The 20,844-nt window shown below is 25.7% G+C and overlaps 1 protein-coding gene across 1 annotated transcript in view; it reads right to left on the bottom strand.

Moving 5' to 3' along the window:
• Positions 1–9,220, bottom strand: part of Phum_PHUM276560 (smile protein, putative) — a gene marked incomplete at both ends in the record, with an annotated part of 41,030 nt that extends 31,810 nt beyond the window's left edge. Inside the window, 3 exons of the mRNA XM_002426747.1 lie at positions 4,216–4,289; positions 7,892–8,069; positions 9,198–9,220. Coding sequence (XP_002426792.1) covers positions 4,216–4,289; positions 7,892–8,069; positions 9,198–9,220 — 275 coding nt within the window. The remainder of the gene's footprint in view (positions 1–4,215; positions 4,290–7,891; positions 8,070–9,197) is intronic.
• Positions 9,221–20,844: the final 11,624 nt, after the last annotated feature.

Raw genomic sequence — 20,844 nt, 5'->3', positions numbered from 1 at the left:
CGTCATTTGCGTATCTGGGCATTCAAAACAAAAAAAAAAAAAATAAAAATGGCTTTTCTTTTATTTCTTAATTGGAAAAATTCCAAATGAAAAAATTTCCTTCTCTTCTCTTCCCTTCCTTTTCTTTTCTTTTCCCTTCCCTACCCTACCTTCCTCCTCCCTCACATTAACCTTTTTTTTCATCTTCTTCTTCTCCTTCTCCAGGCAGGCATTTAATGTCCTAAATAATTTCTTTTTCGATATATTTTGATCCACTATTAGCGGGTGTGACGAAAATTTGTAAATTTTTTCTTGTATAAAACAAAAAATGGCGGATAAAAGTTTAACGTAATGATAATAATAATTTTTGAATTTATTGTCAAACGGTGAAAAGTTTAAATAAGGTAGTAATAATAATAATAATAAATAAAAAAAGTCAAAACGAAAATAAATAAATAAACGTAAGAAAAGAAAGAAAGAAAGAGAGGAAAAGGGAGAGAGAGAGAGGTGGGGAGGGGGCAGATAAAAAGAAAGAAAGAGAGAGAGAGAAAGAGAAATTTTTTCAAAAATAAAATTCATAATTGTTTCCAATTTTATTCATTACGACATGAAAAAATTGTGGAAAGAAAAAAAAAAGAAAAGTTTTTCTTTTTTTTTTTTTCTTTGTTAAAATAAAGAAAATTAAAAAATAAGAAAAATTTTACAGTGTTGCCATACCGACGTTACGTAATTACGTACGTAAAATAAATATTAAAATATAAAAAAAAGGAAAAAAAGAAAAAAAAATTCCTTTGTTCGAAAAAATAAATTTTTTTTTTCTTTTTCTTTTTTTTTTTTTTTAAATATTAAACAAATTTGATCACTTATTATTATTATTACTATTATTAACGTTAACTTTGTTTAATAGATTAAATAACAGTAACGAGGAATAATAATAATAATAATAATAATAATGACGAAAGCATAATTTTTACTCCTTAGGGTTATTTTAGTGAGAAGAACTTTACCAAAAGATTCTCTCTCTTTGTCTCTCTTTATTTCGCCTTTGACATTCTACTTAATATTATTATTAAATTATTTATTATCATTATCATTAAATTATTTGATATAAGAATAAAGAAAGAAGAAGAACGGCGATGAAGTTTTAAGTTTTTCGCGGTCTTAGTAAAGAAGAAAAAGAAGAAATATATGATGACATAAGAAACAAACAGAAAATTTTCAAAAAACACCAGCCCCCCCTTGAAATTTTTCTTTTAAAAACATTTCAGGGGTTCGATCATGTATCGAAATGCATATTAAAAAAAGTGGGGAGGTGGGGAGCACGTTATGTATTAAGAAATTTTTAAATATGCGTTTATTAAACTTAAATTAAATAAAACATATTTTTCGTGGTTGTTGTGCGTGTTCGTGTTTCGTTTGCGAATGTTGAATAAAAACAAACAAAAATTTTCTTTTTTTTTTTTTTTGAAGGGGAGGGGAGATGATGTAAAAAGTGTGAAATGGTTTTACCCTAGAGGAGACAATAGAAAGAAAAAAAAAAGTGATATAGTCTATAAATATAGCGTTAATGTCATGGTTTGAGGTATATAAAAAGCTGGCGAGTAAAAAATTTATTAACCGACTTAACGCATTCCATTGTCATCGTGTGTGTTGTAGTAGTAGTAGTAGTCCCTTAAGGGATTTTTTTTACGTGCGTGGGTGCGTGCGCGTGTGCGTATAAAAAGAAAAACTTTTGGATTATATTCACTTCCGCCAAAAAATTTATTCACGTTTTTTTTTTGTTTTGTTTTTTCTTATTTAAAATCCTTACGTAATTTTTTTTGTCGTCGTAATCAACGTGGCGAATAAAAATAAAAACAAAATTAAAATTTTTTTTTTTTTTTTACACGCGCGTTTGAATTAAATAAAAAGAAAGAAAGAAAGAAAGAAAGAAAGGAAAAAAGGAAAAAAAAAATACGCATTGTGTAGCGTAGCGTCATAAATCATTAAAAGGAAAAAAAAAAAAAAAGGACGAAAAAATGAGTGGGAAGGTTGGGGGTAGGAGGGGAGAGAAGAGGGGGCGGGGAGAAGGCGGGAGAGGAAAGGGTGAAAATAAAAAAAGGACTAAAAAATAAAAAACAATTTACGTTATTCGGGGAGGATTCACAATTTGATATCACGAGCAATTTACCAAATTTAATTAGTCTTTGCTTCGTTTAAAATAATTGACATTTTGGAAAACGTTTAATTTTCCGTAAAAAAAAAAAAAAAGGCGGCGTCGTCGACGTTGACGTCATCGTTGTCGGCGGCGTCGGCGGCGGCAACGCCGTCTATTAAATTTAATTCGAATCCGCCATTACAGTAAAAAAAAAAAAAAAAAAACGAAAAAAAAAAAGACAAAAATCGAATAAACGCCCTAATTATTATTATTATTATTATTTAAAAAAAAAAAGAAAGAAAATTCCTGGTTCATTAAATAATTTTTACGCTGTGTAAACAAAAAATAATTATTTTTGGCGGGAAATAATTTTTAAAAAAAATTTTAATGTTTATCTTGTGAATGACGTATTAAAATAATAAATAAATAAATGAAAAAACTAACCATTAAAAACGTTTTGTTTTTTTATATAATAATAATAATAATAATAATAATAATAAAATTTATTTATTTTGTTTTTTTTTTACTTTGTATAAAAAGTAAATTTACGCGCGCACGCACTCACGCACGCACGTACATTAGGATAATATTTTTAGTTTTAACGGTTTTTTTTTTTTGTTTTTAAAACTAAAAAAAAAAAAAATAAAAGATAAAAGTCAGAAATAAATTTATAACTTTTATATACTAACATCAATTATTTAAAAAAAAAAAAAAAAAAAAAACGTTTTGTTTTCAACAGATTTTTTTTTTTTATATAATTTTTATCAAAATGATTTAACGTTCGGATGTATTTAACGTTCGCGATGTACGTGCGTGCGTACGTGCGCACGTGCGCGCGTTCATCTGTTTGTGAAAACGCGCGATTACAGTCAAAAAAAAAAAAAAACGTGTTAAACAAACCGCCTAAAACGAAAATTTAAAAATATTTTTTTTTAAACGAAATTTACGGAAGAAAGTAATAGTAAAAGAAAATTGATGATGATGATGATAATAATGATGATGATTATTCCTTATTTTAAAATTTAACGGAAAAAAAATTATTAATAATAATAATATCGTCGAAACGCGCGTTTTATTTGTTTATTCAAGAGTAAATAAATAAATAAATAATTTTTTTTTTTAACGCTTGATTTAAGCGTTAAAAAATTTTTTTTAAATTTAATTTTAACGGTCCGACAGCCGCCATATTGTTTTTTTTCTGTCTTTCTTTCTTTCTGTTTTTGTCTTTCTCATTTTACTCTCGTTTTAGAAATCTTTTTATTATTATTATTATTATTATTTATTCTCAATGAATTTGGTATTAAATTTTTATTAAGGACAAACTATTGTATTACTTTTTTACTCTCGTGAGAAAACAATAATAATAATAATAATGATAATGATAATAATTAATTTCGATTCGGTGAAATTTTAAACTTTGGAAAAAAAAAAAAACGAAAAAAAAAGATAGAATGAAAGAAAGAAATTAATAAATTCTAATTAAAACTCTTTTAAGTTTACAATAAATAATAATGATAATAATAATAATAATAACGTTTCTTCGTTATATTTATTTTTTTTTTTTTTGACGGTGAAAAAAACAAAAAAAAAAAAACGAGAAGCTGACAAAGCGAAGTGAAAAAGAAAAGAAAAAAAAAAAATTTGTCACAGACAATTAAAAACGGTGGAAAATTGAAAAAGCTCAAAAAAAAGGATAAAAGGAAAAAAAAGGAAAAAAAGGAATGAAAAAAAAAAAAAACAAAAGAGCAAAAAAAAAAAATTTTTTTTTTCTTTTTCCCTTTTTTTTTTTTTTTTTCATCAACGGTTTAAAGATGAATAGATGAAAATAGTTAGATAAATGATTGCACGAATAGATAGATAGATAGATAGGTAGATGATTAATAATAATAATAATAATAATAATAATAAATTCAAGATTGATGGTATCGATCATGAAAATTAAACAAACGATTCAAGACAAACAAACAAAAGAAAAGAAAAGAGTTTTAAAATAAATTTTTCAATTTTTCAATATTATTTTTATTATTAATAATTCAAAAAACGATGACGTATTAATAAATAATTAATTAAGTAATAATTTAAAAAATAAAAAAACTCACTCGTGATAAGAAAGAAACGATAAGAGAAAAAATACGCAGGCTAATACATCGGCACGTCCAACGATTCCAGTTACCTGAAAAAAAAAAAAAAAGTTTTTCAAAATCAATTTGGTGTGTTGTAAAATTTGCTGCTAAAGTTTAAAAAAAAGAAAAAAAATACTTTTTTCTCTCTCTCTCTCTCTCTCTTTCCTTTCTCTCTCTCTCACACTCGCTCGCCTTTCTTGCCATTTAAAACTTTGTTAAATAGAAATTATTGCTCAAATCTCTGTTATTTGTCGAAACTTATAAAGACGAGAAAAAAAAAAGGAAAAAAAATTTTTTTTTTTCACACTACGTGCTTACGCACACACACACACACGTACACGCACACGCATTCACACACCCTCCTCGTGCAGACGACGTTTTAAAAAAAACTTTAAAAACTCCGAATCATGTAAGTTTTTTTATTATCACTATTACTTTTTTTTTTTTAATCGTTCAATTTAAAATCCATTCGCGAACAAACACAAACACAAACAACAAACAAGCGAACACAAACATTTTGTACATTACCCTAAATAAATATTAATTAATGCGTTTCAAATTAAATATTTTATTAATAAAAAAAAAAAAGGAGAAATTTATTTTTCACTTTTACGAGCAAAAAAAAAAAAAGGGACCGAACGATCGACCAATAAAAAAAACTCTCTCACGCGTACGTTCGATATACGTGTTTGTTTTTTTTTTAAAAAACATATCGTTCCCACGTTTAACTTACGTAATTAAAATTCTTATTATGATTTTTTTAGTTTCGTTTTTTTTTTTTACGTTAAAAAATTAAAAAAAAATAAAAATAAAAATCTCGACGATAAATTTGCCGTGTAAAAACACAAATCGTGAGTACGTGTTTGTTCGTTTGTTTGTTTCAAACAATTTTAAAGGTTGGTAGTACGGAATTTTATTTTTAATTTAATCTTATTATTATTATTAAAAGAAAATAAAAGTGATTTCTTACAAAAAAAAAAAAAAAGATGAACTCTCAAGTAGGATAAAATTTTTTTTTCATTAAATAAAAATTAAAAAGTGTTCATTACGAACCATTCAATGAATGAATGACTTAAAGTCAGTGAGTCATTGAATGGAAAAATTTTACCTTTGAAAATTTATTTACTACTAGTTTATTAATTTAATTTTTTTCGCTTTTTTTTCGCTTTTTTTTATAATTCAACGACCGAAAACAATTTACGAGTAAAATATTTTTAAAGTGGTTGTAAAAAAAGGGGAAGGGTGATATTGAATTATTTCGAGTTTTTTTTTTTTTTTAGTACGTGAGTGAGAAAATGTGCGTGTGTATGTGTGTGTGCGTGTGTGTGTTATAATATAAAACGCGTGTAAGTTTATGACTTGAAAAAACTTTGGAAAAATTTCCATTTTATGTTTATTTTTTCTGCCTCTCTTTCCACACACGCATACATTTTTTCACTCGTTTTTTTTTTTTTTTAATCTGCCTCTTTTATTCCCACCTTTTTTTTTTTTTTCAAAAAAAAAACAAACAAACAAACCTTGTTTTATTTTTTTTGGAGGAGGGGAGAGAGGTGGGAGAAAGAGAGGGGCAAGAAAAGTTTTTTTTTTTTTTTGACTTTTATGCAGTCGGTGGCAATATTCACATTCACGTCTGTCAAGTTTAGATAATTTAAAAGATCAGAGTTTTCCTTTGGGAAAAAATAAGTGAACGTATTTCTTTTTTTTTTTTGTATAAAATACAAATTCCGTTTTTCATTCCGTGTTTTTTTTTCCTTTTTTTTCCTCCTTTTTTTTCCTTTTTTTTTTGTATTTGAGACAGTTAACATTTCGTTTTAAACAAGAAAACCGAATTTTCCGCGTTATTTCCATTTAAAATAAATATTTATAAATCTCTTTTTTTTTCCTTTTTCTTTCCCTCTTTTTCTTTCTCTCTCTCTCTCCCTCCTTCTTTTTTTTCCTTTTTATTTTATTTTTTCATTCAAAGGGGAAAATAAAAATAAAAATGACTTTAAAATTTTGGGACCCAAAAAAAAAAAAAAAGAAAAATTGTTAAATATTCAATAAAAAAAAAAAAAAAGAAAAAAACATTCGTTGGTTGTTTAAACCGTATAATTTAAATCGTATAAAAAAAAGCGAAAATTCTTTTTACGCTCCTGATATTAAACTTGTCTAAATTGTTTTCACATGACTTTTTATTTTTTTTTTTTTTTGTACAAAAAAAATGAAAAAAAAAAAACGTCTTGAAAAATCATCCGTTTGACATTTTTACCGATTTTTCCTTCCAAAAAAAAAAAAAAATTGTTTTTAAAAGATTAAAAAATTGTTTGTTGAATTGTAAATAATTTTTGAGAGTTGTCTGATGTGATACAAACAAACAGACAGGCAAACGAACAAACGCTTTACCGTGTTGTCATGTCAACAATTAACGACAGGAAAATATTTCATTTCAACGGGGGGAAAAAAAAAATTTTTTCTAAAATTACAAAGGTCGCGTGATAACGATGATGATAAATAATAATAATAATAATAATAATAATAATAATAATAATAATAATAATAATAATAATAATAATAATAATAATAATAATAATAATAATAATAATAATAATAATAATAATAATAATAATAATAATAATAATAATAATAATAATAATAATAATAATAATAATAATAATAATAATAATAATAATAATAATAATAATAATAATAATAATAATAATAATAATAATAATAATAATAATAATAATAAAATTTTCATTATTTCTCTTTTGTAATACACGGGTATCGAACCAAAAAAAAAAAAAAAAAAGTTAAAAGGTTCCAGAAAAGTTTTTTACGGTTCTTCTTTCGCTCCTTGAAAAAAAAAAAAAAAAAAGAAGAAAAATGATAAAAAATTTTCTCATTTTCTCATGCATATCAAATGTCTGTCGGTTCATTAAACTTCAACTAAAAAAAAAAAAAAATTTCCCCTCCTCCCGCCCCGCCCATTTCCACAACCTATTTCTTTTCCTCCTTTTCGGCGCTTTCTCCTTCCTCCTCTACCACTCCCACCCCCTTAGATCTCATTTCTTTTTCACAAACGAAATCAAATTGGTTTCATTCAAATTAAATTGTTTTCTGATTTTTTTTTTTTTATTTCATTCGATTCGTTTTTAAATAAATTTTTTTTTTTTTATATATAATTGACTGTCGTCATTGTCGCGTGTATTAATAATTATGACGACAGCAGGTTTTTCACTGTCGGATCGACAGAAAGAGAGAGAAAAAAAAACAGAAAAGAAAAAAATTAATTAATAAAAAAAATTATTTATAAATTTATTTTTATAAACAAACGTAATAATACCGGGGAGATTTTAAAAAAAATTTTATTCCGTTGTAATCAAAATATTTTCCCTGATATAAAAAGGATTTTAAATTGTAATGTACTAGTAATAATAATAATAATGATAATGATAATACAAGCAGAGAGGGGAAAGGAAAAAAATAAGCATTTTTTTTTTTTTTTTAAACTCTGTAGAGTATTTATTTAATCCTTTTTTAATCCTTTTTTATTTTTGTTTTTTTTATTTCTTTTTTTTGTAACGAATATTTTTTTAACGACGAATAAAATCGAAATTATTAATTAAAAGAAAATGGGGGAGTTTTTTTTTTTTTTTTTTTGAAATATACTTACCGCTTCCGTGTGAATCGGGTGAGCGGCAAACAAGGCCCCGGCGGTGGTAGCAAATTCAGGTTCTAATCCGACGACAGTAAAACAAACTCTCGTGAATAAAATAGAAGCAACAGCGTGAAGAATGATGTTACATATGTGAAACCAAGCAGATTCGAGTCCGACAATTGCATGAGTCGCTCTGTAAAACAATTTAAAAAAAAAAAATTTAATAGAATAAAAATTAGACTCTGGTGAGTCAGCAGAATGAAAAAAAAAGGTGAAAGAAATATTTTGTAGAATGGAAAGGGAGTGCGTGAAATAAGAAAAGGAAAAAAAGGAAAAAAAAAGAAAAACCTTTTGTGCTACGAAAAAAATGAAAGAAAGAAAGAAAAAAAGAAAAAATTTTCACGTGTTTCGAAACCTTTACCAAGTTTTTTCTTTTTTTCTTTTTTTTTTTGAACGGGAGTCAAATCTTTGGGGGTCTTTTGAGCACATAAGCAATCAAAAAAAGAAAATTGAATTTTTTCGATCGTTTTTTTTCTTTTTTTTTTCAGGTTCTACTTAAAATTATTCGATAAATTCAGGTTTTTTTTTTGCTTTTTTAATAAATTTATTTATTGATTTTCAATATTTCGATTGTTTTTTTTTTCTCGTATTCGTCGTTGTTATATTATGAATTATTACCTAAAAGCAGAAGAAAAAAGTGCGTGGTAGTAAGAGAGAGAGAGAGACCAACGCCCAATAATTGACGTAAAATTTTTAAATTTAATAATAAAAAAGGAAGTAAAAAAAAAATTAAAACGAAAATATTTCGTGTCATTATTAAATAAAAACTAATAATAATGATGATGATAAAGATGATGATGGTAATAATAATAATTAAACACGTTTAATAAATATAAAATTATTTTTTCTCTGTTGTGGATCGATAATAAAAAAAAATAATGATAATGATTCTTTATTTAAACAATAATTAATTTAAATGAGTTATGAAATGAATTCCGATACGAAATATCGTCTGCTAACATTCAATGACAAATTCTTTAATGTGCCTGTGAATGTGTGTGTGTATATAAAGATAGTAAAAAGGATTAGAAGATTAAAAGTATTAAAATTCTAATAATATAATAATCGTAACAAAACTTATATTTGAAAATTTTCCGAGTTCGCGCGCGCGCGCGTGTGAGGGTGTGTGCGCGTGAAAGCATCAATTCGTTAAAGAAGTGCAAATTCCGATTGATATTATTTATGTATTTATTTATTTGTTAATTGAATACTATAGAATTTTTTTTTTTAATTTTCCTTCCATTCTTGTTATTCCTTCCACTTTTTTTTTTCCACGCACGCCATTTTTTTTTTTTTTCCAAACTTACGCTAATTCGAATCGATTCGAAAAAGTGAAAAAAAAAGCCGTTAAGAAGATTTTTACGTCAGAATTATCATTATTATTTCTTTTTTCCACTCTCACACAGCCATCTCGAATTTTTTTTTTTTTTACTCTAAGAATTGATTAATGAGGATTCACTAATGCTTTTGACTTTGGTTCATTTAGCAACAAAATATCTCAGTCTCTCTCTCTCTCTCTCTCTCTTTTTCTCTTTCACTCTTTCTCTCTCACTCACTTAAAAAAAAAGATGTCAAAATGTGAAGGAAGTTAAAGAGTGAAGATAAGCTTCTTCGTAACAAAATCTTTTTTTTTTTCTTTTTTTATCTTTTTGTGGTCATTAAATTTTTTTCATACTTTTCACTTTTTTTATCACGACAGGAAAGATTCTCGAAAAATCCCCTCCCTCCCTCTCCGCCCCTCGTTTCAGCAGACGATTCATTTACCAATTAACGGGAAAAAAAATTAAAATAATAATAAAAAAAAAAAAAAACTTGCGTGTAATAAAATGGAGGAGAATGTGAGAGTTCGTTGAACTTTTTTCGCATGACCTTGAAAAAAAAAAAACAAACGAAAAAATTTTCATTCATGTTTCCTTTTCCCCCTTCCCTCTTCCTTCCACACTTCCGCTTTTATTTTATATAAAACGAGTTGAAAACAATATTTGACGTGTTCAATTTATTATTATTATTATTATTATCCACCATTAAACACGACAAGGCTACTTGTCGGAGTTTTTAAGTATTTATCCGAGGTTTCTACCCGATTCCTTAGGGACAAATACTCGAATTTCGGTGGTGCCACTTATTATAAGATAGCACCACATCAATTCTTGAAGGTCTTCCTGAGTCCGTCTTTTTCGATGGGAACGATTTGTCTCCTGAACTGGGCTCCGGTGACTAACATCTTTGGAGTGGCCAGGGTCAGAAGCAGTGAAATTCACGTTCTCGTCGAGCTGCCTCAGGTCGACAGTAGAACAAGATTTTGTTTTTGGTTCTTACTTTGTCTTGTTCTCATTTTTTTGCTCTTTTTTTAAGCCAACAGCACGTGGCGTTCTCAAACGGTCACCCATCCAAGTTTGCACCACGCCCGATGCTGCTTAACTTCGGTGATCGTACGGGAACCGGTGTGACCAGCACGCTATGGCCGTTGGCTTTTATTATTATTATTATTATTATTATTATTATTATTATATTATTATTATTATTATTATTATTTGTTACGTAACACAAAAGGAAAAGTTACTGGACAAACGAACAAAATTTCAAATGGTGGTGGTGGTGGTGATGGCGGGGATGAAATATCACCGTAATAATAATAATAATAATAATAATAATAATAATAATTCTTTTGTAATAAGTTTAATAGAAAATTGAATTGTTTACTGAGCGGATATCAGGCAAAAAAAAAAAAAAGGAGAGGCTAATTACTTTCAATTTATATGTTTCGTGTCGTGTAATTTGTCGTGACCTGTCGCACAATGCACGTGCACGCATCCACCGACACACACACACAAGCACGCGCCCGCACACAGGCGGTGGTAATTAAATTTAAAACCTTCAATTTCCCTTAGTCAGAATAATAATTATTCTAGTACTTTCCTCTTTTTTTTTATTAATTTTATTATATTTTTTTTTTACATTTATTTATTTATTTATTTTTGTCTATCATCATCATTATTTTTTTCTAAAGGCACGTTAGATTTTTTCGAGCCTTTTTCAATAATATCGAAATACAATAACAAAAAAATTTTTTTTTTTTTTTTGTAAAAATTGTATCGGATGTTGTTTTACGTGTATTTTTTTTTCTTTTTTTTTATCAGGGGAAAATAAAGAAAAAAAATGGCGATTATTTTTCTTTTTCTGCCATTTAAAAAAAAAAAAAAAAAAAAAAAAGACCTCCTCCTAAAGTTTTATTGTGGTATTAAGTGTGGGCAAATTTCCAATCGGGCCCTCATGCGGTCAAAAACTAATTTCCCATTACGTAATTTTTTTTCTTTTATTTTGCTGTTGGCAAAATTAAAAGAAACCGACAGTAAATTTAAAAAAAAAGAAAAGAAAAAAAGAAATAAATTTTTTTTTTCTTTTGCTGTTGTTTTACCGACCGGAAATTTTATTTATAATAATAAATAAATGGAATAAAAAAAATAAATAAAATATTTGTGTTGATGTTTTTGTCATTGAATTCTTACGACACGATCATTAAAAAATTATCTGAAGGCTCCCCCCTCCACGCCCCTCCCCGTTACGATTTATTTAATCTCCGTTGTGATAAAAACTTAAAAACTCATTTTTGGAGAAGAAGAAGAAATGAAAAATAATTACGTTTAATAGATGGTGACGATGATAATAATAATTAAATTATCAATTATCGAAAATTAAAAAAAAAAAAGAAAAAAAAAAGATGGCGCCGATTTTTGAGTTTCGCAACGAAAAGTTTTTTAAAATATCCACCACCTGTTACAAGGTATAATAACGAGGAGGTTTTTATCAAAATATGTTGTTATCATTATTAATATCTGATAATTTCGATTATGAAAATAAAATATATTTTTATACGAATTGCGTTTACATGAGAGAAAGCGTGACGTGGAATTAATTTTTGTTCGCGAGGGAAATTTCTAGAATATTCGGTTGGTATTTGTGAGATAATAATAATAATGAAGAGGTAATTTTTTAAAAAATGTCTGATTACGTTTTTTTTTAATTAATTTTTTTTTTCTTTTTTCCGGTTCGAAATTTTTTTTTGAATTCTTAAACCCGAAATCCTTTCTCTCTCTCTCTCCCTCTCTATCTCTCTCTCTTTCTCCATTAAAGGAAAACCTTTTGTGAAAGGAAAAAAAAAAAAAAAGAAAAAAAAAGGAGAAAAAAATATTTTACCGGCTGTTAAAATTTTAAATGACATTTAGAATTCCGGTCGTGGTTCCTGTCATTTTAAATGACCAAAATGAAATTTTTTTCTCCTTTTTTTTTTCCTTTTTTCCTTTTTTTTCTTCTTTCTTTTCATTCACGAAAATAATAATAATAATGATAAAAACAAAAAAAATTTTAATAAATATTTTTTTTTTGTCTTCTGCTTTGTTGTTTTTTTTTTTTGTTATTTTTAAAAAAAATAAATCGATGTAAAGTTTTTTTTTTTTTTTTTAATTTATTTTCCGGTTGTCAAATTTGTGGTTTTTAGTTGGCATAAGTTTTATTTTTTTATTTTTATTTTTTTACCACTCCTCCTTTCTCGCTTTCTCTTCCCCTAAACCTCCTCCTCCTTCTCATAAAAAAAAAGATAATAATAATAATAAAATTTAAAAAAAAAAAAAAAAAAAAAGACGTTACGACCACTTTACGAAATTTATTTCTGACCGTTTGTTTATTTATTTATTTATTTTTTCGTTGCTGGTGTTTGTCGGTTTGATTTTTTTTCGGTCGGTGGGGCGGCGTTTTTGAGGCGGTATACGAGGCGGTTTACGTGGCGGCGTCCACGTAAAATTTTATTTTTTTAAATTAAAAAGATAAAAAAGAAAAAAAAAAGATGATGATTACGACGATGAGATTAATATAAATATCATACCGAGTCTAAATTTTTTTTTTTTTTAATAAATAAAAATTTTTATAAATTTTGTTGTTGTTTGTTGTTTGTTTTTTATCTCGACCGAGTGTAAAATTAAAAAAAAAAAATGAATTTAACGTTTATACGGTTGAAATCTCACGTAAATAAATTAAATTTCAAAAATGTAGCAAAAAAAAAAAAAAAATTTATTGTTTGCTTTAACCGAAAAACAACAACAACAACAACGACAACAACACGGACAACACGATAAAATAAAATAAAAAAAAAAAATTTAAATAATTTAATTGAATTAATAAAAAAAAGAAAAATAAAAATTTTTAATTTTTTTGATTAGGTTTTAATTAAAATAAAATTAAATGAAAAAGTTTTCAATTTTTTTTTTTTTTCGATTGTTTAATTTATACAATCACCGCTGCCACCACCACCACTACCATCACCATCATCGATCAACCGATTTCTTTGATTGGCTTTTACCCCCCGCTCCCGCCTCTTTGCCCCTCCCACTCATATTCCCTTTTTCTTTTTATTCTCGTCGTATTCCTCCCAATTTTTATCATCATTTTTTTTTCCTTTCCTTTCCTTTTTTTTTTTTTTATTTGATTTATGGAACGAATCATGTTAAGCAAACTTAAAAGAAAAAAAAAAAAAAATCTCGTTCGATATCGAATCATTTTTTTTTTTATAAACGCTCTATAACTTTTCGTTGATTTTATTTTATAGTGTAAATATATACTATATATATAGTTTTATAGTATAAATTAACAAAATCAACAATATATACCAACACTCACATATATAAATTTCAAACAAGTATATTTACTTTAAGAAAAATAAAAAAAAATTTTTTTTTTTTTTTTTGCTTTTCCTTTTCCGGTTTATCGATTTTCAATATTTAGAAAGCGTAAATTTTTATTTTTTTTATTTTATTTTATTTTATATTCCTTTGAAATTCTTTTCATTTTAACTTTAAATAATGACAAAAAAACGACAAAAAAATTTTTTTTACAGTTCACCGCCTTCCACGACTTTTTACTTTAAGATAAAAAAAATTTTCCGCACTAAACAAAGTCTTGTTACAACTATTAATAATTATTATTATTATTGTTTACTCCCCTTACCCTCCATCCCCACCCAGCCCCTTCCGTGTTTTTATAATTTTTTTTACACGAGATGATATGGAAAAATAATATTATAGAACGAAGTACACGATTACACGATTGATTCCTATAAATTATTTAAAACAAAAAAAATTCCTTTTCTCAATGAATGAATGAATGTTTGATTTGTTAATTTATTAACACGACGAATTTTAAATCGACGGAATTCAAAACGTATGGATTTTTTTTTTTTATCGTGGGGACCGTCGGAGGTTTTGTTACCGAATCAATTTTCGATAAAAGTAATTTTATTATTTATTCGTTTCCGGTTTCACGAGAAATATTTCGGTTAATTGTTCGGTTACTTTTTGGAAAATGATAAATAATGAAACTCATCTGGAGAAAGTTTTTTAGATTTATAGGGAGAGAGAGAGAGAAAGAGAAAGAGAGAGAGAAAAAATTTAACAAATGAAAATGGCAACCGTTTATTTCAATCATATTTTATTTATTATTATTACGTAATATGATTTTTTTTTAATTTTTTTTTATGTAATGCGCGTAGCAGACGACATCAAATTAATAAATAAAAAATTTTATTATTATTATTATTAAATTTTTTTGTATTTGATTAAAAATCAAAACAAAAAAAAAAAAATTGAGTCAATTAAATTTTTCATCATTTAAAATTAAAACTAGTCGTATAAAAATAATAATAATAATAATGATGATGATAATGATGATGATGATGATGATGATAATGATGATGATGATATGAAAGGTTATTACGATATATTTCAATTAAAAAAATTTTTTTTTGTCTTGTAAAAAAAAAACGAGGGAATTTTCCTTCCGGCCTTTTCGTACCGCCTTTTTTTTTATTTTTTGTTCATTTTTCTCGTTTCCACTTCTCCCCTTTCCCCCTGGAAAAAAAATAAAACGAGGCGGGGAAGGGGAATCGAACAAGATTTCAACGAGAAGTCACGAAACGTAGGAAAAATAAACTTGGGTTCAAAATTTTTTATAAATAAAAATGTCGACGGGGAAAAAAAAAAGAAAAAGTAAAAGCGACATTGATTTTTATGTAACGATTGCATTTCTGGTGATAATCAAAGCACCAGGGAAGGATATGGCAAAATGAATTAACGCGTATGTAAACCTTTTTGAAAATTGAATTTTCACACGGCGGTGAATTATTTGTATTTCATTCACAAAGAGAATGAAAAGAAAAGAGAGAGAGAGAGAGAGAGCGAGAGAGAGAAAGTCAAAACGTCAATTTCAATTCGGTTTGTTGTTAATCAATGCATGTTTAGTCAGCTTGATAATTTAGTAACATTAATCCTTTTAAAGATTAGTCAATGCGTTTGTTGTTTGTATTATTAACAGTATGTATATATATACAGTTGTTGCAGCTTTGTTTGTTTTATATATACTTCGTAGTCCGATGATAATACATCAACATCGAATCTCTAAACTTTTCTTTTTTTTGTTTTTGTCACTCCAACGGTTTCTAAATAAGATGTTCCGCCCATTTCTTGTTAGTTTCCGGTTTACTTTAACACCCTAAACGATTTTTTTTGTAAAATTAAATTCACCTTTTTTTTCCTCCCCCCGACATTTTTTTTTTATTTTTTATTTCTTATTGTAAAAATGAAAGAATAATTTTTTTTTTAAATAAATGAATGATTTACTCTTCCTCTTTCTCTTTCTCTTTCTTTCTCTCTCTCTCTCTCTCTCTCTCTTTTTGTCGATGGATTTCTCAATTAATTAATAATATACGATGAACAATTTGTCATTTTTAAAATTTATTTTATTCAACGTTTATTTCAAATAAAAAAAATTTTTTTTTTTTTTTTGGGGAAGAAAATGATGATAAATTTTGAAATGGAATTTCAAAGTGTATAATTTAAAAAAAAAAGGAGGGGGGGAGGGAGGAAACCGACAAAAACCTTTTTCCAGATGATTATTCTAATTATCATAAAATGATAAAAATTTAAATATCTTAAAATTTGTCTAAAACTTAAATTTAATCATTAATCACTCACTGCATGGGCGGCCCCCCCTTACCTACTGCTGATAAGTAAAAATCGTTGACGAAAAAAAAAGAATTTTTCCCTACGGCAATATGTCGGTCACTTTTAAAACATTAAGAGAGAGAAAGAGAGAGAGACAGAATAATAACTTAAGGAATTGTATAAATTTATATTTATGATTTAAAAATTCAAAAAAAGGCGGGAATTTTCAAATGTAATTTTTGATTTTTATAATTTTCGAGAGAATAAAAAAAATGGTTTTGACGTATAAAATGCGCGCGTAATTTTTCATATTGTAACATCTTTATACGAACGGGAAAATTTTTTTTTTTTTTTTTAAATAAAATATTTTTATGACGTCATACATCAAGTTTAAAAACGTCACGATTAATATATATGTATATATATGTAAACAAATATTTAATAAACGTGTTTTAATTCCGACATTGTTTAAAAAAAAAAAAAAAAACACTTTATTTATTTATTTATTTATTTTTTTTTTTGTTCTTCGACTTCTCACGACTCACGTTCGCATTCTTTTTCCTTTTCCGGTTTTTATTCATTTCTTTCACTTTTCCGTTTTTTTTTCTCTCTCTTTCGCTTTTCTTCTGTTTTTATCTTTCTTCCTACCTTCTTCCCCCCCTGTGACCCTCATTTCTCATTTTTTCTACACGTGACGAACGAAATACTGGATAATTAATGCTTAGTTCTTATAGGTAAATGCACATAAAAATTAAAGACGGTTTGTTTGATAACACGTGGAGTGATAATAATAATAATAATAATAATGATAATAATGATAATTATAATAAAATTTAATAATTGTAATTAATTATTTATTTATATATATATTTAAACTTTAACGTTTTTAGATAAAATTTTATTTATTTTATTATTATTATTGTTTTTTTTTTTTATGTAATTAATTTTTTAATGTTTTAATAGTAATAAAGGGTGAGTGGTGAGGAGGGGGAGATACAGACAGATATAAAGAGAGAGCGTGTAATTTTTTATAATAGATTATTTTTTTTACTCATTGATAAGAGAAAAAATTCATTTGATAAGGTTAATTAAATCTTATTATATAACTTAACGTTTTATTTCGAAAGGTTTTTTTTCTTCTTTCTCTCTCTCTCTTTCTGGTTTTATTTATATTATTTCCGCCATTTTTTTTTTTTTAAGTATTTTAAAATTCGATTTTAAAAGAGAGGAAATTTTTTTTTATATCGTGTCAACAGAAATGGTTTATCTGTCGATTTGAATCACTCGGAAAAAAAATGAAAATTATATTTGACGTCATGACGAGTAATGAATCTTATTTAGCATTTCTATTTCAAATTTCCCGCCATTTTTTTTTTTTTAAAGCAAAAGATTTTCGCAGCAATTACCGGGAAAAGGATGTACGAATAAACAATTAAAGTTCATCGACGTTTAATTAAAAAAAAAAAATTAATAATGATATTAATTACTTTTAATCATCATCGAAAAAAGAGAGAGAGAGAGAGAGAGAGAGAGAGAAGGAAAAAGAGAAAAAGTTACTTGAAAAATAAAAAAAAGGAGCAAAAAAGTGAGCAAAATAAATAATTAAACTACTCCTCTCGTCATTTTCACACCTTTTAAAATTAATTCTAAAAATTTTTGAAACTGGTTGAAACCTTTTTTATGTTTTTTTTTTTCTTTCTTTCTTTTTTCCTTCCTTCCTGCCTTCCTTCCTTCCTTTTCTCTCTCTTTTTCATTTTCCGATTAACTAATGCTAAAATTTTGCCTACCATTTTTTTCACTTTCTCTCCCGTTCTCTCCTTTTTTTTTTTATTTTTTCTTTATCCTTTATTTTCTTTTTAAACGACGTCTGTAGTTTATCTTAATGTGGCGGGAGAGAAAGTTTTTATTCATTCCCGACCGAAATGGAGGGGGGGGGGCTTTTTAAAATAAGAATATTTATCGTCATAAAATCCGCCCTTCTTTTGTATTTTCATAATCGTTTCGTCCAAAAAAAAAATATATATATATTTATATTTTTTTTTGCTCTCCTCCTTTCAAAAAATTAACCCGTCAACAATTTCTTGTTTAACTCTCTTGTTTCTTGTCTCGTTCCGACATTTTCTTTTTTTTTTTTTTACGACTCATTAATAATTAATTTGATTAGTTGATTATTTTCCGATACGATATTAAAACAAGTTTCAAAACCAAAAGAGATTCATCAAAAAACGACAAAGGAAACCTTTTTGTTTTTCAAAATTTAATATATGTATACAAAAACTTTCTAAACAATATAAAATAATAATAAAAATAATAATAATAATAATAATAATAATAATAATAATAATAATAATAATAACAAAAGGGGAAAAATATAAAATTTTATTTTTTTTGTGAGTGCGTTTGTTTTTTTGTTTGTTTTTTTGTGAAATATAATTAACGACAATTAAATTTTTAGTATTTGATTACGTAATAATTAAAACGATTTTAATGAATTATAAAAAATAATAATAATAATAATATATTTATATATGAAAAAATTATGGCGACGACGACGACAGGAAAAACTAAAAATTTTTAATTAAATTATTACGTAGTAAAATATTTTTTTTTTAGGAAAACGGACGGAAGGTAATTTTCCATTTATTTACAAACAAAATATTTGAATTAAATTTTTTTCTACACGGTTGAAATTGTTTATGTATATATTTAGGAAACTTTAATTGTAAAAAGGAATTTATCAAAGGAAAAGAGGAAAAAAAAGCAAAAGGTTTTACTCTTAACTATTTCTTTACCAAAAAACGAATAACATAAATAGATTGATTTAACAAAAAGTTGTATAATTGAAAAAAAAAAAAAAAAAAACAAAAACAAAAACACGATTCGATGAAAACATTAAAAAACTTAAATTTTAAACTTTTTTTATTTTATTTATTTCATCAACATCATCATCATCATTATTATTATTAATTCTTTATATTTTTTATTTGAAATAGTTTGTCCGTTTGAAAATATTTAAGAAATTATTTCGTTCAGTAGTTTTTCATTTCGATTGTTTAAATGAATAAACAAAATATGAATACAAAAAACAAATATGGCGGACGTTAAGCGTTTCGATACGATTTAAACGTATTGATTCGATTATAAATTTTTCTAAAAGTTTTTTTTTTTTTGTTAATAATCGTTAATATCGATTCAAATAGATTATTGAGTTTGTATTTTTTGTTAAAAATAACAATTTAAATACGTGACATTTTTGTTTAGTGACGTCACATTTTAACAAATGAGGGGGCGTAATCTCAACACGAGTGATAATCTTGAAATTAATGAAATCATGACACATTTTGACCACCGTGAACAACAACAACAACAACACAAGAGCCTCTTTAAAAAAAAAAAAAATGTTTAAATTTGTAATAAAAGTTTTAAATAAATTATACAAAACAAACAAACGAACAAACTATCGTTTCGTTTTATTTGTTCGTTTGTTTGTATAAACCTGATTTGATGAAAAATCAAAGAAAGTCATTTAAACCGATTGAAAATCCGACCGTATAAAGAAAACAATTTAATGGAGGAGAAAAAAAAAAATTTATCTATACGCGTAATACGGCTTTTGATAAAATCCGACCGACCGGAAGTTGCATGTATAAAAATGGTAGTAATTAACATCAGACGTAAAAAAAAGTTTTTTTTTTTTTACCTGCGCGAACACAACCGAGAAAAAGTTTTAATCCGAAACGACGAGGACGACGACATTTCCAACAGCAAAAAAACAGAAAAGTTTATTTTCCTTTTATGAAAAAGTTACAAACGAAATTTTACCGGGATTTGATTCCTTTGATCCTAACAGGTACACATTATCAACATATATCCTAATCATCATAATTAATTATCTCTCCCCCCTTATGACGTCACATCTAAATAATCCATGGCAAAAAAAGGATATAAATTATTATTATCTCACTTGTATTATGAAATCGATATAAAATTATACACTTTTTCTTTTTTTTTCTATTCATTACATACTCGTATTATCCTATAAATTTTTTTTATACAGGAGGAAGTAATAATAATGATAATAATAATGATGATAATAATAATTTTTTTTGGAACGTGTTTCGGTTTGATTGGTTATCGATTTCCTTTACCATATTACCGAGTAAACATATTTTATATTAATTCGGTATATTTCTTGCATGGGTTTTGTTACAGAAAAAAAAAATTTAGAATTTATTTTACGATAATAATAATAATAATGATAATAATGATAATTTTGTATTCATTTATTTTAAAAAAAAAAAAAATCGATAAATCGATTCGTTAATTTTTTTATTTTTTTTTGTCGGCAATAAAATACCATACGTATTAAATTTAAATTTAATTTTATTTTTAAATTTTATTCCCACCTGCTCCCATTTTTTTTTTTTTTTTTTTTTTTTGGAAATTATATATATATAAACGGAAAAGTTTAAAAAGATTTTTTTTTTTCCTTTTTTTTTCTTCAGTTTGTATTCGACTGGAGAATAAAAAAAAGGAAAAAAAAGAAAAAGAAAAAGAGGAAAAAAAGTTTTTAATATTTAAAAAATATAATTTCAGGAGAAAAAAAAAAAAAGCAGAAAACGAATTCATGTTCAAAACACGCAGAAATCATTATTATTAAAAAAATATTTAAAAAAAAAATAATGATGATGATGATGATGATGATAATAATAATAAATTGAAAATTCAGTTCACGAATTTATTAACTTTCAAAAAAAAAAAAAAGAAAAAAAAAAAAAAAACGTATTAAAATTTCATTTTTTTTTCTTTTTCTCCCCATTTGATTTTTAACGTACGAAAAACATAAAAGAAAATAATAATAATGATGATGATGATGATTACGATGATAATGATGATGATGATGATGATGATGATGAT

This window comes from Pediculus humanus, genomic scaffold (assembly GCF_000006295.1).
Source record: "Pediculus humanus corporis 1103172107650 genomic scaffold, whole genome shotgun sequence".
Lineage (NCBI taxonomy): Eukaryota > Metazoa > Arthropoda > Insecta > Psocodea > Pediculidae > Pediculus > Pediculus humanus.
Note: the sequence above shows the minus strand (reverse complement) of the source record. Positions and strands in the feature narration are given on the sequence as shown.